At 37.6% G+C, this 25514-nt stretch overlaps 1 protein-coding gene across 1 annotated transcript in view; it reads left to right on the top strand.

The window, feature by feature from the left end:
* Window positions 1-24401, top strand: part of BARD1 (BRCA1 associated RING domain 1) — an 83240-nt gene extending 58839 nt beyond the window's left edge. The window contains exons 7-11 of the mRNA XM_030326622.1: window positions 2628-2733; window positions 9757-9889; window positions 10420-10512; window positions 20550-20647; window positions 21961-24401. Of these exons, the coding sequence (XP_030182482.1) occupies window positions 2628-2733; window positions 9757-9889; window positions 10420-10512; window positions 20550-20647; window positions 21961-22293 (763 nt within the window). The 3' untranslated portion in view covers window positions 22294-24401. The remainder of the gene's footprint in view (window positions 1-2627; window positions 2734-9756; window positions 9890-10419; window positions 10513-20549; window positions 20648-21960) is intronic.
* The last annotated feature ends 1113 nt before the right edge of the window (window positions 24402-25514 follow it).

Genomic DNA, 25514 nt, shown 5'->3' with positions numbered 1-25514 from the left:
CCCTGTGTTCATCTGTTATGTTTCTTAAATTCCACATATGAATGAAATCATATAATATTTACCTTTCTCGGACTGACTTACTTTGCATAGCATAATACACTCTGGTTCGATCCATGTTGTTGCAAATGGCAAAATTTCATTTTTTTTTTTTTTTAATTTATTTTTGAAAGAGAGAGAGAGAGGCAGCGGATTAATGAGGGAGGAGCAGAGAGAGAGGGAGAGACAGAATCTGAAGCAGATTTCAGGCTCTGAGCCATCAGCCCAGACAGAGCCTGATGTGGGGCTTGAACTCATGACCGATGAGATCATGACCTGAGCCGAAGTCAGACACTTAACTGACTGAGCCACCCTGGCACCCCAAGATTTCACTCTTTTTGATCACCGAGTAGTATTCCATTGTATATATATTCCACATCTTCTTTATCCATTTATCAGTCAATGAACATTTGGGCTCTTTCCATAATTTGGCTATTGATAGCGCTGCTGTAAACATTGGGGTGCATGTGCCCGTTCAAATCAGCATTTTTGTATCCTTTGGATAAATACCTACTAGTGCAATTGCTGGGCCGTAGGATAGTTCTATTTTTAATTTTTTGAGGAACCTCCATACTGTTTTCTAGAGCTGCTGCACCAGTTTGCTTTCCCACCAGCAGTGCAAGAGGGCTCCCCTTTCTCCACACCCTTGCCAACATCTGTTTCCTGAGTTATTTTAGCCATTCTGATAGGTGTGAGATGGTATCTCATTGTGGTTTTAATTTGTATTTCTCTGATGATGAGTGATGTTGAGCATCTTTACATGTGTTTGTTAGTCATCGAATGTCTTTGGAAAAATGTCTGTTCGTGTCATCTGCCCATTTCTTCACTGGATTATTTGTTTTTTGAGTGTTGAATTTGATAAGTTCTTTATAGATTTTGGATACTAACCCTTTATCTGATATGTCATTAGCAAATATCTTCTTCCATTCCGTCGGTTGCCTTTTAGTTTTGTTGATTGTTTCCTCCCAGAATAGCTAGGGCAGTCAGATTGCCCTGCATCATAACTCTCCTCTGTTTTTTCTTTGGCGCACAGCTGGGACTCAAAACCCAAAGTCTTAAAGGACCTGGCATCACTCAGACTCACTCTCTTCCTCCTCCAGAGCAGAGCCTCTCTGCTGAAGAAAGGCCCTTGGCTGGCACCTGCAAGGTCTTTTGTCCTTAGGGAGGCAGTAAACCCCCTTCCAAAAGTACTCCAGGAAGGGGACTATTCCCTCCCGGTGTATCCCAAAGATCACTACACGACACTATGCACTCAAGTACCTCGTCCCTTCTCTCCAGGAGCATGCTCCACAGTTCTGCTCCAAAGAGAGCTGTGCACTTCCACAACCTCAGAGTTTGAGCTCCATAAGCTGTTTGCAAAAAAGAACTGAGACCTCAGTACTTCTCGTTCCCCCGTCCATGGGAGGTTTTCTTCTTGTGCTATCTCAATGCTGCACTATCTCAACACCTCTCTGTTCTGTCTCTTCATGGAAAGGTTCCCTTTTCTTCCACAGCTAAGCTGTTTTTCTCTCTGCTGATTCACATCCATGTACCTCGTACTTGCCAAGCTGTCTCCCTACAGCTGTGAAGGTCCTTCTGCCACTCTGCAGATCAATTTCCGGGGTGTTCCAAGTACTCTGACTTCAAAGCAGCTGTGTTTGAGGGACAAGGAAAGCCCAGGGTCCCCTCTACTTCTCCGCCATCTTAACTCTATCATTTTAGAAAACTTTTTACCATAATACAATATATTAAAATTATTTTGAAACCATGTGTAAGGAAGTGGAATAGTAGACAAAAGTTGTACAGTTTTACCAATTTACTTATAATTAAAAAATGAATGATGGGCAGTATTGAATATTATTGGAATAAACAAGGAAAAACACAACCTTAGTTAAGTCACTGGAACCTTTTTGTTTTCTTATCTATGAAATAACAGATTTCTACAGGTCTCTGAATTCCCTTCCAGTGTAATATTCAGTGACTTATGAATTAGCACATGCTGAGAAGTCTGCATCCACTTATTCCCTAAACCACAGTTGGTTCTCTTGATGGCTGTGATTACTATATAATGTACGTACGTATTAAAATTAATTTTAAAAGTGCCCTGTCCACTACTTTATTCATTTGTCATGTGGCACGGTTTTCTTTCTAGTGGATCTGAATGCTTGTCCTGTGTATTTATCTAATTTCTGTATTTGTTGACATAGAATACAGAGACTATAATAAGTATGGTAAATTATTTTTATTTGCATTTGAAAGCATCCTACCCTTGGTGATTAATGATTATAAAGCTATATTAAAAATGTGAATATGAATACAGAAGAATACAGAGTTGTGAAAAAATTCATGTGTAAGTAACAATATATCCAATTAAAATACTCCCTAGAATGGTGTGATGTCAAATTGAAATTTCACATGTTTTTTTCCATTGAATTCAACAGCTTGTGATACTTGATTCTTATGCTTTGTATGAATTCTGAGTCATTTATTTTAGTATAAAAGTTGTGTATTATTAAGGAAGTTGAAAAAATTCATCCCCTGGTGCATCCATTTAGTTAAATATCAAGTCACACATTCTATTTACTTAAACCTATCTGCACTTATTTTACCAGTAACATATTTGGTTTGCGGCCTGTGGATTATGCAGACGGTGAAAATATGAAGTCACTATTGCTACCAGAGGAGAATGAATCATCATCAACTCGCCATTGCTCAGTAGTAAGTATGGATTAGGCTTTGGGAAATTTAGGTCTTTTATTGAAATTGATTATGAAAGGAACATAATACATCAATTTCCAGTTAGCAAGTTGCTTTCAATCACCAAAAAATTATTCAACATTTTCTTTGTATTAGCTACTGTGAGTTCAAAGACTATTATAATCAGAATAAATCCATCAACAAATATTTATTGACTCCCATATATATTTTAGGGAGCATTCATACTGCAATCAGTGTGACAGAACTCTTACTCTCAAGGAACTCACATTCTAATAGAGATGTCTGTAAGACAAAGATGTCTGTAAGACAGATGTCTCTTACAGAGACACTCTGTAAATATGTAAACTAATGTAAATGAAATAATTTCAGGAACTTAAATTGTGTGGTTTGAAGATTTTGTAGAGTATAATTGAGTGGAGCTTGAGGGCTCCAGAAAAGGCACTGCATTAGCTGGAGTCATTGGAGGGCCTTTAGAGAACTGATGTTTGATTTGAAACCTGAATGAGGAGGAGGAGGTATCCAGGTGAACATCTGGAGGACAGGTGTTCCAAGCAAGTGTATAGGGTCCCTTAGTGGATGAGTGTGGCATATTTGAAGGTTAGAGAGAAGGTCCTACTTGACTAGTCAGTGTCTAAGAGTACTGGAAACCACTGAGAGGATTTAAAACAAGGGAATGATATGATTTGGTTTATGTTTTAGGAAGTTCACTCTGGCTACTTTGTAATAAAGAGACTGAGGTGGGGCAAGAGTGGAGGCAGGGAGATCACTGAGGACTGTTTCATTGTGACAGGATGAGTTATCGTGACCTCCTGGATTAAGGTTAATAGTGGAAATTACGAGAAGTATGAAGTTGTGTGTCTGTTTTTGGGTTAATGGTACCATACTTTCTGATGGATTATATGTGAAGTGTAGATAAAGAGTAGAATTAATATGACTAGCAAAGGGATAGTAGATGGTAGGGCCGTTTCCTGCTGTGGGGGAAGGAAATCAATAATTCTCTTGACCAATTTTATGCCTCTAAGGCAGCAAATGGAGATCTTGAACAGGCACGTGAGTCTGTAGTTCAGGAAAGAGCTACAAGCTAGAGAAAGTGAAAAGAATGCTTATTCCATAGGAATTTACAGTTTAATGGTGAATATAGATATAAAAAAGTTCATTACATACTGTAATAAATTTATAATAGAAGCCATAAAAATGTACAGGAGATCTACAGAGAAGGAAGAAGCTGATTCCAGAAGGGATCAGAAGAGCTTCACAGAGAAGGTAACAAGAAAGCTTGTAAACTTTTAAAGGTAAAAGTTTTAGCAAGGTATCTAATAGAATGCTGTTGGCTGCAGATAACAAAACATTTACTCAAATGCCTAACGGCAATATATTCTTTTATGTAAAGGTAATCCCAATTTAGAATAGCTTTCTTTGGTGAGTTCAGCAATTAAATGGCTGCGCTAGAGACCCAAATTCTTTGTCTTTCTGCTTTGCCATCCTCAGCTTGGTGGCTTTGTCCTCACCAATCTCCCTCCAGTGGTTATAGGGTGATAGCCACAACTGCACATGTGACTGTGTCCACCATTAAAAGAAGGACTAAAACCCTTCCTAGAATCTTCCACCGGACTTCCCCTTATGTCTTACTGGTCAGAACTGGTCACACAGTTCGTGTTGACATACTTCATGGTTGAAGGCAGGGAAGGTTCTTGAAGAGTGGATATCTGGAAAAATGGGATTCTGTTAGTGTGGAGGAAGTGAGCATTGCCGCACTGCAGTCAGGTATACAAAGTGGGGATGGCAGTCCAAATCTGAGGAAACAGAACTCATAGACAAGGAAGCATAAAGAATCTTTGAAATCTGAGAAACTAGTTAGTGTGAGAGGAGCACAAGGTATATTATTAGAGAAGAACCAGAGGTCAAGAGTGAAGTTGGGCTCAGAATGTAAAAGGCTTTGGCTCCCCCCAGGAGGAGTTTAGACATTACTATGCAACAGGGCACTCTTGTGCATTTTCAGTGTATTGGGACTGCAGAGGACAGCCGAGAGTGGGCCAAGACCAAAACCTGGTTAGGAGGCTGTGTGGTAAACAGAACTCTGATGGGAAATGGTGGTGTGATGTGGGCAGGGAGAGAAGAAGAGGGTTTTTCAAGAGAGGGGTGTGGTGGGTGCACTCAGCTGCTCAGATAGGGGAAGAAGAGAGAAAGGGATGAGTTCAGGTCAAAGATGTGGTCATAGCTGCTGTCGCAGGCTGGTTACCTTTGTGCTCTGACAACTGTTTATCTCCTGCCTTCTCCTGGACGTCAGCCCTGCAAGTGTGCACCAAGGTGGTTTTCATAATGAACTGCAGGAGAAAGTAGAAATCTTTCTACTTTACTAGTAGAAATTTACTAGTTTACAAAGAAGAAAGCTGAAACCTAGTATGATTTGCTCATGGTTAACAAGCCATTAAAAAAAAACGGAAGAAAGAAAGTAGGGTTTTTTTTAATGGATCAGTGAGAACTTGAATTTCTTAAAATCTTAGGTCAGTACTCATTCCGTTCCACCATACTTAACAGTGTAAATTGGCATGTATTTATTCGTTTGGACTTGAACTCTACTGGCAGAACATAGCATAACTGAGTTGTCATTTGCCAATGTTCCTTTTATGAAAAGCTGGAGAAGAATTACATCAAATGTGTCAAAAACAAAGATACCTTTATGGTGGTCTTGGAGTGTGAACATGGCGATGTCCTCAGAGAAGAGGAAGTTGTTTACCCCCCCCTCAGTTCTACCCAGTTACTGCTGTGTTTTTATAAAGTGTAAGAAGCCTGTACCTTCTGCATGTCTCATGGACATGGCCTCACAGTATCATTATTACTATCTTCATGGTAGATTTCTGGTGAAGGAAAAGATAATGGTTATATGGTAAGTCCTAAGGTGAAAGGGTTGTGTCCTTCTGGAATCTGTCTTCCCTCAGCTGCTGCCAGACCCCCTTTCACTCATCATTTTTCTGCCACGTTGCACCGCCTTACTGTTTCTAGAATCCACCAACATGGCTCCCATTTCAAGTCCTCAGCACCAGCTGTTTTCTCTGACAGGGACAATTGTAGGGAACTGGACATAGATGTGGCACTCTGCATCACTCCCTTTAAATCCCACTCGGGTGTCGTCCTATCCGAGAGGGTTCTGTACTACTGTTTCTCAAGTAGCAGCCTCCCAGGGCTTCGTATCCTCCCAACCCTGCTTTATTTTCCCTCACCACTGATCATTTGACAAAATACATTTTTATTTTATTGGGTTTCCACCCTCCCTTCCAGTTAGACTATAACCTGCATGAGGTCAAGGACTTGCCTCTTTTGTTAATGTAGCAACCTCAGTACTGAGAACAGTGTCTGGCAAATAGTAGGTGCTCAATAAATGTATGTTAAATGCATGAGAAAGTACTGGAGGGCCCTCCCTGATACATGCTTGCTCCTAAAACCAGGATAAGTGCTTAGTAGCTGAGTCTGAATTCCTTCAGATTCGTGATTTCCAAGTCCTGGGAGCTGCTTCAGGAAGAGCATCATGTGGAAGGAATTGGGTGATAAGTGTGTGGGGTTTGAGTGTCTTTACTTCCAATCTAGAATTTTTGTTTCATGGTTGTTGGAAGGCATTGTTTGAAATCTGAGAAGCTATCTCTAGTGACTTAAAAGGCTGTTGCTGTGTTCATTTTGTTACTTCTCTGCCCATGATCCTTTTGAGTAGCATTTTTATCCTTTTTCTTTTCATAATTTCAAACCCTATTTTTTATAAACATTAATTAAGAATTTAAGAAAAATTTTCATAAGAGTTTAATGCCATGTACATAGCAACTAATATCTATAAAATCAGGGTATTGAACCCTTGGATGTGTTCTGAACATCTTTTGAACCTCATGGTGAATAACCTCTGCTTATTCAAACCACGTGCCTCCTCACCCGCACCTCCTGCCCCCAACAGATGTGTGGCTTTGGTGGCTGTTTGCTTTATGTTGTTGTTGTTGTTGTTGTTGTTAATAGTATTCCTTAACTATGAGAAATTAGTGTCGGTTTCTATTTTTTGTTCAGAGTTACAAACGATAGGAAAATGCTTGACCCACTTTGGTGCTCTTCTTGGGCTGATGGAGATAGTATCATATGCTATATATATAGAATTGATATCTTTTCACTCTTGTATTTTGTACAGAGAACTCACTTTGCTGAAGTGGAGTTACATAAACTGGAAAGTAATGTGTTCCATTTGGAGCTATTTTTATGGCATGTATTTGTATAACTGACAATTATTGAATCACTATTTTTTACTATTATTTAGTAATTGAATGATCCATCAAGTGCACTGCACTATTTTCATCTTAGGGAATGTTTACAGTGTTTAGATTAGACATGGTTAAAGCACCTTATAACTTAGTGAATAGGAAAGATAACATATACAGAAATGTGATGTCAATATGTGTGTGATGTGTATAGCATGTCCAGTCAGACCTTTGCAACGTGAACCTCAGGTGAATAATTCAGGAAACAACATTTTTTTGAGAAAGAGAGAGAGCGAGCATGTGTATGCGAGTCAGGGAGAAGCAGAGCAAGAGGGAGAGAGACTCTTAAGCAGCCTACATGCTCAGCAATGTGGGACTCAGTCTCATGAATATGAGATCATGACCTGAGCAGAAATCAAGAGTGAGACGTTTAACCAACTGAGCCACCCAGGTGCACTTAGGAAACGGAACTTTTTTTTTTCTTTAATTTTTAAAAAAATGTTTATTTATTTTGAGAGAGAGGACAGAGTGCGAGTCCGGGAGGGGCAGAGTGAGAGGGAGACACAGAATCCGAAGCAGGCTCTAGGCTCCAAGCTGTCAGCACAGATCCCAACGCGGCGCTCGAACCCCACAGACCATGAGATCATGAACTGAGCTGAAGTTGGATGCCCAACTGACTGAGCCACCCAGGCGCCCCAGGAAACTGGACATCAACTTTCAGTTTTCAAATAGTTTTCAAGTTTCAATACTCAAGTGCTGAATATTGCCATTAGAAAAACCTTTCATAGAAATTTTTTTAAAATGTTGTGTATGTACTTACTTAATACATGGCAGAATTTCATTGAATATATTTTGAGCGAATGAATGATTGGAATCGATCTGTTTATAGATGTAGCTAACAGCTTAGTGTTATATGGTAGGGCATCAGACTATGAATTATCACTACATTGATATGTGAATATTTAAACACTAACTTTCTCTAATCTAGTTGTTGAACTGCACTGGTGATCAGACCTTACTGTTTCACTTTGTTCTTCAGAGCTTTTGAGAACCCCAAAATCCCATGCATACAAAGTCACACACATCGGAGGGCCTTCTGTCTTGTATTTGAAAATTACAGTACTGTGTTTGGCTTTTTATTCTTTAACACAATAGTGCTGATTTACTTTTTGTTTTCTTCTTTGCCGGGACATTGCTTGTCTTTTATCAGGTAGCTTTTGGCTGACTCTCATTCCAATTCCATTTGTTAAATTCTCTTGGCTGCTGTTGAAGGCATTAGCTCATTGTTTCTTTGAATCTTTCACTTAATGCTATCCATTGGTGTTTTCTCTTTATACTTGTTGTTTTTGTCTCCTGGAAGTTCTTTCTGTACAACTGAAAATATTGGTCTTTGTTAGAGCAATTCTTTTTCATAGCTGCATTGAGTTATTACTGTTGGTGGATCTGGTCTAACTTCTGTATTTTCTTGTCTGTTTTAATTGTCTTGGTTTTGATAGGTAACTGTTTTGATGTTAAGAATTTGTTTTCTTGGGACACCTGGGTGGCTCAGTTGGTTGAGCGTCCAACTTCGGCTCAGGTCATGATCTCGTGGTCTGTGAGTTTGAGCCCCGCGGCGGGCCCTGTGCTGACAGCTCGGAGCCTGGAGCCTGCTTCAGATTGTGTCCCCCGCTCTGTCTGCCCCTCCCCCACTCATCCTCTGTCTCTCAGAAATAAACATTAAAAAGAATTAAAAAAAAAAAAAGAATTTGTTTTCTGTTTTTGAGCTCAGTGTTGTTAGACGCTTTAGTGTTCTTTGATTTATTTTTTTATTTTTTTTAACATTAATTATTATTGAGAGACAGGGAGACACAGAGCATGAGGAGGCGAGGGGCCGAGAGATGGAGAGACACAGACTCTGAGGCAGACTCCAGGTTCTGAGCTGTCAATATAGAGCCTGACGTGGGGCTCGAACTCACAAACAGCGAGATCATGACCTGAGCCGAAGTAGGCCGCTTAACTGACTGAACCACCCAGGCGCCTCTAGTGTTCTTTGATTTTTTTTACATAATCTCAGTTTAAAATGAAAAGACCAGAGGTGCCTTGGGTGGCTTAGTTGGTTAAGCCCCTGACTTTTGGTTTCAGCCCAGGTCATGATCTCATGGTTTGTGAGTTTGTGCCTGGCATCAGGCTTCATGCTTGCAGTGCAGAGCCTGCTTTGGATTCTCTGTCCCCCTCTCTCTGCCCCTCCCCTGCTTGCACACACTATCTCAAAATTAAAAAAAAAAAAAAAAGACCAAACCAAGTTTAACTTTAGTAGAATAAGTTAGTGGAGGGGAGATAAGGAATTAATAATTTTAAGTGGGTGTTTTGGGTTACTTAAGAAAAGAAGGTGGAACTCCTCACTGGCTTAGTCGGTAGAATATGCAACTCTTGATCTCAGGGTCGTGAGTTCGAGCCTCACGTTGGGTGCAGAGATTATAAATAATTTTTTTTAAGAAAGGCTTACTGGTGACAGAATGAAGTTATAAAATTCTAGAGAGATCCAGTTTAGAATCAAGGAAACAAGATGCCCTGCGTTTACATTACTATTTAGCATTTTATTCTGGGGTGAGGTGGGGAGGAAGGACTATGAATTAACTATTCAAATGCATTGAGCATTAGGTTCTGAGCCACAATTCGATGGAAATTATGGGGAATTACTAGATAGAGGAAGATAAATACTGAGATTCAAGCTTCTATCAAGTGAAAGTTAATAGGTTTCTTTAGTTTTTAAATGATTTTAACACTGTGGTATCTCCCCTTTCATTAATAGACAAACACTGGTCAGCGTAGGGATGGACCTCTCGTGCTTATAGGCAGTGGGCTTTCTTCAGAACAGCAAAAAATGCTCAGTGAGCTTGCAGTGATTCTTAAGGCTAAAAAATGTGCTGAATTCGACAGTACAGGTGAGGATTTTTATATACTTACTTATTTTTGTCTGAAAAAAGTTTTAAATAGGCAATCCTATTTTATTTGTAGAATTCCCCTCATCAATTACATGTTTTAATCATTGGGGAATGGCAGTATACTTTGAATCTTATAATCTAAAATGTTTTTACAGACCTAATTTAGTCAGGAAATGTAAAGTTTAAAGCTTTGCACATATTTTAGGACAGAACAGTGTGTCAGAAGGGCAAACTTATGTGTTTGCTAATGACAAATAAATTGTGTACAATGTAATGCTTTAATTCTTTAGTTACAATTTGAAAATAAAAGAAAAATATATGTTAACGTGGCTTTAAGATACATGGTTTATGATCTGGTTTTTCATGCTGTTGGCCAGGATGGAGAGTGATACTTAGTTTAAAAAGTCTTATATCTAAGTATACAAATGGTTGCTTTTGAAGAAAATTTTATGAAGCACAGACTAGTTATAATCATTGAAGAATTTTTTTGGTATATATTTGTTTCTGTTACTTCTTTTTTTGTATTCTAGTAACTCATGTCATTGTTCCTGGAGATACAGTTCAAAGTACCCTAAAATGTATGCTTGGGATTCTCAATGGATGTTGGATCTTAAAATTTGAATGTAAGTATTAGATTTGGGAGAACTACAAAATGAATTGAGTAGGTTAATTTCATTAAAAAAAATTTTTTTTTTAATGTTTATTTATTTTTGAGAGAGACAGAGACAGAATGTGAGTGGGTTAGAGGCAGAGAGAGGGAGACACAGAAGCAGAAGCAGGCTCCAGGCTCTGAGCTGTCAGCACAGAGCCTGATGTGGGGCTCGAACTCACGAGCTGTGAGATCATGACCTGAGCTGAAGTCGGATGCTCAACTGACTGAGCCACCCGGGCACCCCAATTAATTTCATTTTTTATGGTGTACTACTGCCAATAATTATTTAAGGAACTTAACGCTAATTTTTCTTACCTCCGGTTAGTCGCTGCAGTTTGAAAAAGCTTCCTATGTTGGTGGTATTGTTTAGATGTTCTTGGTGAGTGTCCACAGAATTTTTTAGTCTTTTTTAAAGTCTTCTTTTTCACAATAGGAACTATTTTAATAAAGAGTAAATGGGTTTTAAGCTTCCAGCAATCCAACAATATATGTAACTTAAACACATTTTAAATATACTACCATGACATGAAATAATTTGTTGCTTTTGCCTTATGATTTCTAAAAACTGTGCATGCTTTCTTAGTGATCCAGTATATTCTAGGAAGCTGTTAGGAGTTAGACTGCCTTGTACTCCCTGATTTGGGGCGATTGCACCAGCCATTATCCAAACTCTTACCTGCTTCTGGTTGGTCCAGCACCACCACCTGCAGAGCTGCCTTCTGCCTCCCCTGCTCTCACTTGTTTGCTTTTCCTGACCTTGGATTCACTTAGGACTTCAGACAAAAAGAAAGCTCATATGGAGTTACTTCCTATTCTTCAGTAGCTAAAGTATCTACTTTTGATACGATGGCTGAAGTAGGACAATGTGTATACCTTTTCTGTTAACTAATTTGTTAGAAAAGAGTAATGGCTGTAAACAGGTTGCCCAGGGAGTCTTGTGATGATGCAGCTGAGCGTCTGGACCCCAGTGGTGGGTACATCACACAGGGCTACACATGTGATTAAATTGTATAGATCTGCACACACTCGTGTGCACGCATGTAGCTGAGTGCGTGTATAACTATGAAATCAGAATAAGCCCTATAGGTTGTATCAGTGTCAGATTCTTCTGTAGTGTGTGGGGTGTTAACATTGGACACTGGAGGAAGGGCGCATGGACATCTCTGCATCCTCCTATGAATCTGTAATTATTTCAGGTTAAAAAGTTAAAAAAGAATAGTATTTTAAATGAAACTTTCTTTGTAAGAAGCAAATGATGGATTAGAATTAGCTTTAAGAAACTTTATGTTATGGCTTTGTGCTTTGAAGGTTTTATGATAGAAATGCTTGATTTACCAAGATCTTAATTGTGTTACTAATTTAATCTCAGTTTGAAATTAATTTGGTTTGTAGAACAGTTTCCCTTTAGCAGTTGGTATTCATGTCCTTTTTAAAGGCAGCCGCCACTTTCCTTGCGATGCCCGTGTCCACCCAGGGGTCAGACCCAGCTGAGGCTACGACTAGCACTGCCACTCATCTGTTCTCGTCCCTAACTGTTACTAGTCTCTCCTTTAGTCTCTCCTGGTCATGGCCAATTTAAGAAGTATAATAAGCAATTGGACTGGGTTATTACGTACATAGAAAAAAAATTTCTGCTTTACTCTTATTTTTGAACCTCTTTTTACCTTTCAAATCTGTGGCAAGTTTTATTGGGCTTCAGTCATTTTAAAACATTGATTTAAAATGGTTCCATGATGGTAGATGCTGTTTTACCGAACCTGCTGCAGAAATTTTGCCAGTGGTTATCAGAAGGAGTGGGTTTTCATAATAATAAGGTCTTAACAATGAAGAAGTCGTGTGAAATTTTGAATGTTAAGGCATTGCCGGTTAAGTCTAGTTCTTGTGAATATGTTCAACTTGCATCTGGTTAAATATATAGGCTACGTGATTGGTTTCCATAAAATCTGCCTTTAAGAAATGGAAGTTTTGTCAGTTTAATGGCTTAGCCATGTCATTTTTATAGAATCACCATGGACTCAGACTGACTCAATAGTGTGCTATTTGGTGATTCTCAGTCGTGAATAACACTCCAGTGTCAGTGCTTCTGTAGGATAAGGGATGCATGGGATCTCTTATTGAAGTTCATATGCTTGTACTTTCTAACACAGAATCCAAAGAGAAATAGGGTCAGATTTTAAGACAGTTACTGTAAATAGTCACTGGGTGTATCAACAGAAGGCAAGAAACTGCAAATACCTTCTCTTCTAGTCTTTATTTCTCACTACATTGATCTTAGTGTCAGACGCGTCAGTTTGATTTTTAAAAATGTTCAAATCTATTCAAAACTGTCTGAAAACATCCACATTGAAGAAAGATGAGGTGGACCAAAGCTTTCAAAATTAATTGTAAAGATTTATGACTTATTAAAACTAGGTCTTGTGTTTGAAGATATCCATTAGCTTGCTTGTAGACAAAATCTTTATTGGCTTAACTATACAGAAATGTCACTATTATCTTTTTATGGGATTTTCCATAAACCAAGAAGATTCAAGTGGGATTGTTTTGTTTTGTTTTGTTTTTTTTTTTTTTTTTGAGGGGAAGTGGCACAAGGGCGGGAGGGAGAGAAGAGAAAGAGAAAGAGAGAGAAAAAAGCAAGCAGGGCTCACCTGAAGTAGGGCTCATGTACACCTAAAGCAGGCCTCAAGCTTATCCAAAACAGGGCTTGAGCTCTCCCAATGTGAGACTCAAACTCATAAACCATGAGATCATGACCTGAGCCAAAGTCAGATGCTTAACAACTGAACTACCCAAGAGTCGTCAAGAGGAAATTTTATCTAAACTTTTCTCTGTGGATAATTGACTCATTTAACAAATTAAACAAATTTAAACAAACGAACACTAAAGAATTACTGCTAAATTTAATTATTGGATATTTTCTGTTTAACCATGTTTTGTCTTACTTGGTCCATCTCTTATTTTTTCCATGTGATATGTGAGAGTATATTACAGTGTCGTAGTTAATGCATATACCAACAAAGATTCTGAGATTAAGCCATAGTGATACTATTGTACCAGCCATCTGTTTTGTAGTTTTTATTTCGTAGAAATGGGAAATAGAGATAGGAAAAGTTCCTTAAGATTAAATTTTAGGGCTTAAGCCCTGGTCTGGTGCCAGTTCCTCACAGGCAACGTAGAACCATCATTGTACAAAGGTTGTTAAAACATGTCTAGAATGAAAAAAACACAAGATGCGTGAATACGTAATTTTTATCGTCCTTCTAGACTGTAAGGTGGAACTGCATGCTAAAGATGTAACCTAGCCTTCAAAAGGGGGAAACATCTTTTACTGACCTGTCCTTGTAGTACCCTGCTTTCAAAATTTCCTCCAGCCTAACCTTTAAAAAAAAAAATTTCTTTTGCCTCTTCATTTCTCATCTCAGTGTGAAGAGGAGAGCAGATGGCTGTCATCTTTTCTTTAGTAATCTCTCTCTCTTGCCCACTCTCATCTCAGTTTAAATACAGTTGCTGCTGGAGAAGGTTTGAAATTCCTTAGCACCAGAGGGCATTGCTCGGGGAACGTGCCCAACATTTTACATTGGGCTGGCGTCTGTGAGGTGAGGAGGCACCACATAGGGTACTTTGTTTTTGCTTTTGTTTTTGTTTTAGTTGAGGATGATGGAGCCTAAAAGACAATCCTTATACCATCATATAACCTCGTAGTCAGGTTAACAGACTCACACTTTTCCATTACAATGTTTCTTCAAATTTTATTCACTTCAGTAAAATAGAATCTGTTCAGTTCTATTTAAAGTTTGCTAATTACCAAAAAGTAAATATACCAAAGCATTCTATCAACTAAGATTGATAGGCAACTTCATGCTTACAGAAATCCTTCACCAAAAATGCTCTGAGGATTATTTTTTTTAAGAAGTAACATCTTTCGGGGCACCTGTGTGGTCCAGTTAGGTAAGCCTTTGACTTCGGCTCAGGTCATGACCTCACAGCTCGTGAGTTCGAGCCCTGCACCGGGCTCTCTGTGCTGACAGCTCGGAGCCTGGAGCCTGCTCGGTTTTTGTGTCCTCCTCTCCCTGTCTGCCCCTCCCTCATTCATGCTCTGTCTCTCTGTCTGTCAAAAATAAATAAACATTAAAAAAAAAAAAAAAAGAAATAACATCTTTTGATCTAATAGCCCCACTTCTGAGAATTTGTCCTAAGCTAGAAATATGGAAAATAACATTTTCATTGTTATTTCTAATAGCAGGACATAGGGGGAATAAATATGAAAGAATTAAGAAAAGTTTAAAGATAGTTTCTGAAAAAAAAATCATGTTATTATATGATAATGGTTACATTTGAAGTATTATAAAAAAGGATTGTTTACATTTTAAAAAAGCAAAAAACAATTATATCTTCACTTTTACCCTAGGTAAATGTGTGAAAGCATACAGGCAAAGGAACAATCAAAAGAAAACTGGTGGATTAATAGGCAGAGTCCTATTTGTAACACTTTTGAAAACAATGTGTGTCGGTTGGGTGAAATCCATGCTCTCTGGAAGAAATTTAGCTTCTCAAATTTGAATAGCAATTAGAAAGTATATCTTCTTTTTCAACTTTCCAAAGATTAATTGTATAGGTAAGAGCTTCAGTGTTTATCAGGGAAATTAGAACCTGTGTGTATATTTCTGTAGTCTAACATGCCAGATCTTTTACACCTGTTCTCTAGACTACCAAGGACATTTTGTTATGGTGATTGTCCTGCCAATCAAAGAGGAAATTCCTACATACATAAACTTTAAATATATGACTAAAAAAGAATACCAAGTATGAATTTTTAAATTATTTTATTAAGAAGAGATTTTGGATATTAGACTGAGTTTGATCTTTAACCACAACTCTAAAAAGGGAATTATTTTGATATTATGAATAATACAGGGTTTTAGAATTGATACCCATATTTTGCCTAAGAAAATTTTATGATACAGCCTATAATACATTTTTAAGATAGAATTTGACCTGCTTCTCAATATACATTAAGTAAAATAAATAAATTCAGCATACTATCCCATGAAAAAATCTGTTTTTATATATAAATATGTTTGTAGTTAGAATACTGGCCTAAAAAGTAGCCAGAAATAGCCAGTTGTTAACTGGTATTTATGTAGAATTACAAAACCTAATGATCTGCAGTAGTGGTTCCTGTGATATCCCAAGTCTAGATGTTGATGATGGCCTGAGTGGAACACTGAGCTTTTATTTTATATTTTCAGCCTTCATTTCATTGCCCTTCCACTCTTTTCTGTGGCATTTTGTAATATGGGACTTATTTCTTCTTGTACTGGCCACCCAGGTTTTCAGAAATTGCAGGGAGAGCATAAGTTGTTTTTCCATTTTTTTGTCACAGTTGTGTAAGGTTTCCTGTGATGATTTCCTTTTTTCTAAAGGTTAGTGATATCACAGGCTCTTTGCTTAAAAAGCCCAATTGAAAAGCATTTGAAAAATAAATTATTTTGTTTGTACAATTTGGATATTCATTTTTAATAGAGTCAGAGGGTAAATTCTTCAATATTTATTTTACTAATATTTTGAGTTCCATAAGTGTCCACTTTGGATATAATGACATATTTATTAGGACTTAATTTTGACATAGAATGATGTTTGATTCTGTATTTTATTTGTTTATTTTTTTAGGACATTACATATTGGCTGAGAGTGATCTTTAATTCTGAAATTTTCAGTGCTATTTCAGCTATGGATAGCTCCAGAAAAATAGCAGTTCTTTAAAATAAGGGTTTATTTACTGCTCTAGGTTTTGAAGAAAAAGAGCAGATTCTATAGCCCTTCATGGAGGGGTAGTTTCCCCCTCTGGACATTTAACAGACCTCCATGTCAAAGCTTTATTCCATCTTCATTGTATTCTGTAATCATTTGTGTATAGCTGTGGTTTCAAGGACCCCTTTTTTCCTACTCCTTCCCATTTCCATGATGTAAAACTAGATTTTCCCCCCTTCTAAAACTAGATTAAGATAAAGCTGATTAAGCTTAGTATAGATTCACAAACATCATCAGCGGTTTGTGAAAATACACATTCATTGATATATGTGATGTTATGAGATGTAGGAGGTTAAGAGTGGTTACTAGAGATTTAGAATGAAGGAATATTTTTCTGTATAGTACAAGCTTCTCTTAATGCCACTGTAGCCCAGAATCCATAGGCTGCATTACTATGCAAAGATTCCAGGCTTTACTAAGGTAGCCAGAGCTACCTTAATGACTGAGTTAATGACTTTGAGTTAAGCAGCACTTGGGGAATTGGGCTGCTTTCCCATATATAAAAAAGTAATACGATCGGGGCCAAAGGAAAGCTTACCTGAAATGGTAGACATGATCAGGAATATATCTGGGCTAAAAGAATTTCTGAGTTTTAATAAAACCGGTACTTCATTCCTATATTTCTGAAAATGGTAGTTTCAGTCAAAATCCCAAAACAATGAACATGTGAAAAGGAAGAAAGGATCTAAACTTTTTATAAGGATAGTGGCTGGACACATTATAAAGTGTCTATCATTCCGGCATATGTAGAAATCTGTGTTTACATAAATAACATAGCTTATTCACCTAGTTATTTCAGTTTGGAAATTATTAGCTGAGAAAGCTAATAAGTGGTCTTGTATATGCTGCTTATTTCTTCAAAAGAGAGGATAAAGGATAAGTTCTTTCTGCTGAACTATTTTAGTGATGGATGGTGGAATAATGACGACTTTGCCAAGTACATGGTATAAACATAAAACATTTTTTGGTTGAATTTTAAGAACTATCTTTTAATTGGAGGAAAGTGGCCTATTAAAATTTTTTTAATGTTTATTATTTTTGAGATAGATAGCAAGCAGGGAAGGGGCAGAGAGAGTGAGAGAGAGAATCCCAAGCAGGCTTCTCGATATCGGCACAGAGACCAACACAGGGCTAGAACCCACAAACTGCGAGATCATGACCAGAGCGGAAATCAAGAGTCAGACGCTCAACCGACTGAGCCACCCATGTGCCCCAGAAAGTGGTCTATTTTTAAATTTTGACATACATATAGAGAGAATAAGCATTACAATATATATATATATTGTATTTTGGATGATTTTATGTCAGTGGATGTTATGAAAGTTCTGATACTTTGTTTAACATGGAAGATGGGTTTAAGAATTTTTGCTGCAGTTTGCTTAACTTTTTATTGAATAAATAAAAATTTGTAAATACCATCCATTGTTTTGACTTGTTAATTAGGTCATATTTTGCCTGGTAGATTCTTCCATTTCATTGATGATGTTAATGTCTCACTTTAAATTGCTGAAAGTTTCTTTTTTTTTTTAGTAAATCTTGGTTTACCTCAAAAGAGGTTCACTAGAAAATTGATACGAATTTGTAATTTTTGTAAATGTCGAGAAGAGTAGCAACTTAGGCATCAGATTAAGTAAAATCATTGATTCACTGAAAACAAAGCCAAATGCATTGTTCGCCCCATACCCCCTCCCCCAGGATAGTTGGCACTTTTTGCCATTTGTTATACTTTTTGCTAATTTCTTAAAAAATATGGATCCTCCTACTTAGTCATCTATTAAGTGGTTATATGACTTATTGTAAGAGAGGTACAATACCTTAAATCGGTGTAGAAAATGCCTGGCATTTCCTTAGATGCTTCATTTTTTTTTTTTTTTTTAAACAAAGAGTAAAGCTTAAAGAAGAAAAAAGATTAAAAAAACTGCTCTAGGAATTGGAAGATATCAGAGTTCTCATCTCCATTGTGTCACTGAGAAAACTGCTTAAATCTCTTAAGACTTCAGTCTCTATCTGAAATGAAGAGGTCGATTAGACAAAAGCATCAAGAGTTTCAAATTGGCAGCCTGAGGACCAGAGCAGATACGACTTATGTGGACCAGCTCTGTCCCATGTAGCCATTCAAGTTTCAAGTTTCCTGTACATTTCCTAGTGGTTGCAGTCTCCCCAGCTTCCTACCACTTAACATGATGTTCCTCACACATTTACCTAATCTGAGGGCCCTCGGAGACACTCGAGTTGCAACCCTTGGACTAGATGTCACTCCTGACTTTCAAAAATTGATGTTTTCTGTGCTGTGACAGCAATTAACAATACTTAGTCATCATTCAAACATGTTATTAAAGACCTGGACACTATTCTTTAATTTTCAGGGGGAAAATGCTTTATTTTCTTCTTTAACTTGATATAAGTGGCACAGAGAGTTGGCAGATTGTTGCTTAGAATAAGAGAACATCAGAGGAATGTATTCTTAATTCAACTCACTAATTAGAGCAATGGATTTTCCTGTCTTACCCTATAGAACTGTATGAGCATCTGCTATAAAGCTGTAAGTTTTATGATTTGGGGCACCTTCCCACTACAGAAGCACTGAAACGGCCATGCTGCCCTGTTTGTGACTGCTCTGGGCAGTTTGTGACATTCTTGTGTCTGCTGATTGATACTAATGCCAGCACGGTGCCAGGATCAAAAGATACCAGTGTAATAAATAAGGCTTTTTTGACAGTTTAAATAATCAACCAAATAAATTTGCAAAATGGGTAAGCAGCCGGCATAGGCACAGCCCATTTATCTATCCTTGTAGTTAGACATTTGCCATTCACTTGTTACAGTAGTTACCATGGGAGTATTCAGTCCTTGACTTTATATGCTGGCATGTTCATCTAAAGATACTGATAGGAATGTTCTGCAGAGCTATAGGAAAGGAGGTTTAGGAAGCGGGGGGGTGGCTCATGCTGAAGACATAAGAAGTAAAAAAAAATATTCACATGTAAAATAATGAGTTTAAGGTAAGTCCACGATTTAGATTGCTAATGTTTTTTAGGTTGGTTTTTAATATAGAAACAGTATATGATGTAAGCACACTGGCAGTGTCTCTGGTATGATACTTTGACCTAGTCAAAATTTTTGAGACTCCTTTTCAATAGACAGTACATATTTTAATATTAGCTCCATTAGAAAGATAGTTTTTTACTCAGTGGGCAATTATTAAAAATTACAGTATTTTTAAAATGCAATTTTATGCAATGCAGAAACCCAACAGTTTTTATAGAACCATTATATTTATGATAAGTTAGTGAGAATAATAAGATTCAGAAATTCATCATAACAAACTTGGCTAAATATGAATTTTGTATTAAAAACATTGGGAGAAGGCACACCAAAGCATAAGCAAAACTAACAAATTAATAATCACATGATAGGGAATTATAGATATCCCAGAGTTGAATGTTGAATTTGAATATACGTTATTAATAGTCCCAGGTTAAGAAAAAAGTTCAGTCTCTTGACAGAGCTCTGCTTTTGGAGAGATGGAGAATTCGGTTGTTAAAATCTTCCGACTTTTATATATTAAAGCAGCATCTTGGATCATCTCTATTGAAACATCTCTAAAGCATTTGGCATATTCTCCAAGTCGTCCGTGGACTGGAGACTTCAATTGTGTACCTGTCAAATCCCAGACCTGTCCCAGGCTCTGGGACAAGCACTGTAGTGTCCCTACTGGGTGGCCAGCTGAGCTAGGTGTGTGGACCCACTGAAGAATCTAACAGGAGGGTAGACCTAGGACTGGAAATGAGAGGTGCTGCTGGTAGGCCCTCAGGTTCAAACCATTGTGGGTTGCACTACATGAGGGACTTTTTATTCACCTTCATTTTGGTAATTGGTATAAATAAAAATTTAGATTTGTATAATTGCTGTGAACAGCGTATTGATGTAGGTTTCTCAGAAAAGAAACTAAAATTCGTGTTCAGTACTACTTCATTGTTCAGTCCTCTGAAGGAAAGATTTTTTTATATTTTCTTTATGTGGAAAACATTTTTAATCATATTTTGTTTTAACATAAATAAGGTGTCTGTTTCTGTTTCAGAACAATACTTAAAACAGTGATGGAGAAGAAAAGTCATCTAGGTAAATTGTTTCAGTAAGAAACAAATACTCACTTGATATTTATTTTCCTTTTATCCTTTTTTTTTTTTTTTTTGTTAGGGGTGAAAGCATGTCTACAAAGAAAAGCATGTGAACAGGAGGAAAAGTATGAGATTCCTGAAGGACCACAGCGAAGCAGGCTCAACAAAGAACAGCTGGTATTTTTCTTTTGTTACTACTTTCATTGTTCTTATTATAACTTTATATCATCACCATCAGGAAAAACTTCTCTTGCCCTTTCAACAAGTACAGGTGACTGATTAAAATTTTAATTGTGCTTATTTCAAGCACTGGATTCTGAGAGATGATCACAATGAGCAGTAAAATCCAGAAGGTGATAATTTCATACTGTTAATGGATTGTTGGCATCTTGAACATTCCCATAAACCTTTCAGAATCTGGGGAGAAGTCTCAGATGCAGAAAGTCACTTGAAAGAAGACTTACGGCTGCTGCTTGGATTGAGTTCCCATATGTCTTTATTGCCACATACTGCAGGTTTAATGGATGCTATTCCATTATCCTGTGTACATATATATATTAGAAATGACGGGGGCGCCTGGGTGGCGCAGTCGGTTAAGCGTCCGACTTCAGCCAGGTCACGATCTCGCGGTCCGTGAGTTCGAGCCCCGCGTCGGGCTCTGGGCTGATGGCTCAGAGCCTGGAGCCTGTTTCGGATTCTGTGTCTCCCTCTCTCTCTGCCCCTCCCCCGTTCATGCTGTGTCTCTCTCTGTCCCAAAAATAAATAAACGTTGAAAAAAAAAAATTAAAAAAAAAAAAAAAGAAATGACAAAGAAGAATTTTCGCAGAAGGCAACTGTGAAACTTCTTTATTCAATAGAACACAAAGAAATTTGTTTCATAGCTAATTGGATCCCTAGCCATGGCATCATAACATACTCTACCCCAAGGAATATGTATCTGGAACCCTGGAGGCCACCCTCCCGCCAGGACTGTCCTGGAGACCTGAGGTTGGTAACATATAGAGACCTGAGTAAGGATGGGCAGAACTGGATAAAGATCCAGAGAAATGATGTTACTCCTATAATTTTATTAAATGTAGCCCAGGATCCCTGAAGCACATTTCAGATACCCTAGGAATTCTTGAGGCTTTAAGTCCCACCAAATATGAATAACATTCTGTTAAAAGAAGCGTGATGAGCACTGTTTGTTTGCTTTTTAAAATACATACCCGCACACACTCATTCCCACACGCATACGCGAAGCACACCTAAAATCTGAAGGGGGGAAACTACCTGAGATGGTGACTCAAGGAAGAAATCATAAATAGGAAATCTATAAAGCGAAGTCTTTTTCCTGACCCAATAGTGTACTTGAAATGCAGCTTATCCCAGCACTTCTTTGAGGCAGCTTCTTAACTGCTCATGACTATTTATCTTTATTTTCCTCATTCCTATGCAGTGTTTTTAAATGTTTTCATCTGCTTTTAACAAGTTTTTTCTTGTTATTTCAGTTGCCAAAGCTGTTTGATGGCTGCTACTTCTATTTTGGGGGAGCCTTCAAACACCATCCAAAGGACAACCTTGTTAAGCTTGTCACTGCAGCTGGGGGCCAGGTTCTCAGTAGAAAGCCCAAGCCGGACAGCGACGTGACTCAGACCATCAATACTGTCGCGTACCATGCGAAAGCTGACTCCGATCAGCGCTTCTGCACGCAGTATATCATCTATGAGGATCTGTCTAACCATCGCCCAGAGAGGGTGCGGCAGGGCAAAGTCTGGATGGCTCCTTCCAGCTGGTTTATAGATTGTGTGATGTCCTTTGAGTTGCTCCCTCTTGACAGCTAAATATCGCACCGGATTAATGTTTCAAATTGAACTTACACAGTGTGAGAACCAGCCATTGCACTGTTTTCATCATATACATGTTTACAAATAGGTAGACTCATTCATGCACGTTTTTTCCTTGAATTAAAAAAAAAAAAAAAAAAAAAAACTTATGCCAGATTAGGAATTCATTCTGTGTTTGCCATTTAGATGCTGAGATTGCTTTGAAGGATGTTTCTTTTTAAAACTGGTGTATGTTTTGATTCATCATGTCTTTTTATTCAGATTATCAGCTATTAAAGATTAAGGAGAGAGTTTCAGAACTATGGGTTAAATATACAAGTAGTATCATTATCATCTCAGCCTTTTAATGTTCTTTGATGAAAAAAAATCCACACTTGCTGCCACCAGCAAAAATACTTCCCATCCTTTGGTGAACAAGGAATATTGTCAAATAATTGATTCTGGCTTTATTGTAATGAAAGTAGAGTACCTGGTCCCAATGTACCACCACAGGTGTTAAATTCTTCTGTCTACAATTGTCATCTTACGTTGTGTTTAGTTTCTTATAATGTACGTGGATGTCAGTTCCTACATTTTTATCCCTTTTTATCTATTCATCAAGAAATCATGACTTAAACCATAACATTATTCTTTGGTGGTGAAAACATTGGGCTTATGGTACATATTTTTATTGTATATGCTTGCTTATTGTTAGCTATCACTTTGTAACTGTGTTTCTCTGCAGTATATGTATGTATAGATACACTTAGAGTATATGAATGTATATATACATATATATAAATACATATACACACTTAGAGCATTTTCTTTAACACATTTTAGTATCAATATTGCTTAGAAGGTCTTACTAGACTAGCAAATTGTCAATCAAATATTAACAAATTAGGAACCAGTCTTTCTCTGGTAGACCTTGCTGTATATGCTAAAATAATTGTTTTTGAAGGTCTTAATTTCTTTTTTTGTAAAGTTTTTTTTTTTTTTTCTCCACTTTAGATTGCTGTGGAGGCAGAAGTGGGGGATTACTTGATTTAGAACAGATTTTTGTCCATGTGATACATAAGGCTCTAACAGTAAGTCTAAGGGTAGGAGTGGGAAGGACTTACTTCTAATACCAAGACAGTTAAGGTTTGATGAGAAGAGTGGACAGGACACCACCTGAGAACGGGAGGCCTGGGGGAGGTTCCTCTGATTGAAGTGTTCTCATTTGTGAATGAATCGACAAGGTAAATGAGATCATTTAAAAATATTCTTTAAGAAGCAGAATTCTTGAGTAAGTCTCCCTAGAAATTGAATCTAGTGCTAATATTAAAGACCTAGGAAGGGAGACACTGTGGGCCCGGCCAGGTTTGGTTCCTGGTGGGCTAGAGAACAGTTTAAGTCCTGGATGAGAATACTGAGAGTGTGAAGTTAATAAACCTATTAAAGTTCATTTATTTGTAAGTGAGATTCTGCGGATTATTTAAAAATACATTTTACTGTAATTCCTCTTTTGACATGTTACTTTTCCATATCAAGAAATACATTATGTAAATGCAGTGATAAACTGTGGACCCTGACCTTCAAGGATGAATCGGCTCTGAAAAAGCTCTCCAACCAGTAATGTGTTTGTCCCACATTTCATCCTAATGGAGAATGATGAACACCATAGCACCAAACAAATCTGAGGGGTTAGATAATGTCTGGATTACATAATTTAAGACTCTCTGGGATTTGGGTTGTCATTTTTGACTTATAACTGACTTTTAGTCACTTTCTATTGCCTCATTGGTCACATTTCCTAGACAGGTTTGTGTGTGTTCCTCTGATTTGAATCCCTGTTTGTGAAACAACTTTGATGGTTGCCGCTCACTCTCCTTCAGTCATTTTCTGGGTTTATCCTCCCTCTCCCTTCGTTCTACTGTGTCTACCACTAGTAAGCAGTTGTTTTGTAGTTTTTCTTTGGTTTCTTTAAATATATTTTGACAGCAGTTGGTTGATGTTAAGCTGTTAAATCTTGTGATTTCCGTATAGATACACTTGTAACTGTTTCCATTTTTTGATCATAGATTCCAGCTTTTTTATTTACTACAAATCATTAAAGTTACTTGTGTTTCTGTGTCTCTGCATCTTCTATAGAAGTAGCTCATTCTGCACCGTTGAAGAACAACACAGGTTACAAGACCTGTGCTAACAAAAGCTTATCTTTTGGGACATTAATGCATTGCAATTAATTTTGGATAGAAATATTTCTAAAGTATATTAGGCACTTTATTACGTTACATAAATTTGTCTGAATACAATGTAACCTTGATAGTTGGAATCCTCATTAAGGGCATCAGTTATTACAGGATGATTCCTTCATGGTTCCGTTAAAGCCAGAGGGTAGGTGGCTTGGCCACAGTATTACACATGGCTGCTTTCTAGTTCTGCCTGCGTTTTGTAGTTTTTTTCCCCCTTGGCAGCCGCTACTTTGTTACTACTTATCTGTTCCCGTTAATACTTTACCCTATCTAACTTTTTTTTTCTTTTGACTTGCTAAGGAATGAAAACCAGGTGGGAACTATACTAGAATTACGAGCAAAATGGGGATAAAGAATGTGTGAGGGTTTTGGTGATTCACCCATGAGTTAGATACTTCAATTTTGTAGATAAGATTTACCATTTACTCTACCTGTCTTGACTTCTTTAGAGACTGCTTTGTGAATTTGGTGATTAGGTGACCTCTGTATGTTTTGGGAGGTTTGATGTTCCTGTGGGACTAAGAAGATTCAGGGAGGGGCAGTCACGTTGCACATTACCTGTAATTATCTCCTTAGGTTGGGGCAAAAACAGTGTCCGTTGTGATTTGAAAGTTCATGGACCTCATCACAGTCACAGATGTATATTCTCTTCTATAACCAGAACACATTAAAATGACAGGAAATAATATTTAAGACTGTAAGCCACTTTTTTGTTTGAAGATGGACTGCCCTACAAATTGTGAACTTGACGTATGATTTTGTCATCAAATCACCCAATAAGTAAAAACTAAGCAATTATAATTTTTTTTTTCAGTCAGCTAACACATATTATGTTTGGCTACTTAGTTGTATACTGTCTTATGAATTAAGGATTGCTGATTATTTGTGTGCCTTTCTAAGGCACATACTGCACCTTTTGATAACTGGAAGTTGTTAATTAGGATGGCATTGTGGGAGAAGTGGGGAAGGCACCAGACTGTTCTGTGACCTGGCTTAGAA

Source organism: Lynx canadensis, chromosome C1, assembly GCF_007474595.2.
Source record: "Lynx canadensis isolate LIC74 chromosome C1, mLynCan4.pri.v2, whole genome shotgun sequence".
Lineage (NCBI taxonomy): Eukaryota > Metazoa > Chordata > Mammalia > Carnivora > Felidae > Lynx > Lynx canadensis.
This window is presented reverse-complemented; position numbering and strand designations above follow the sequence as displayed.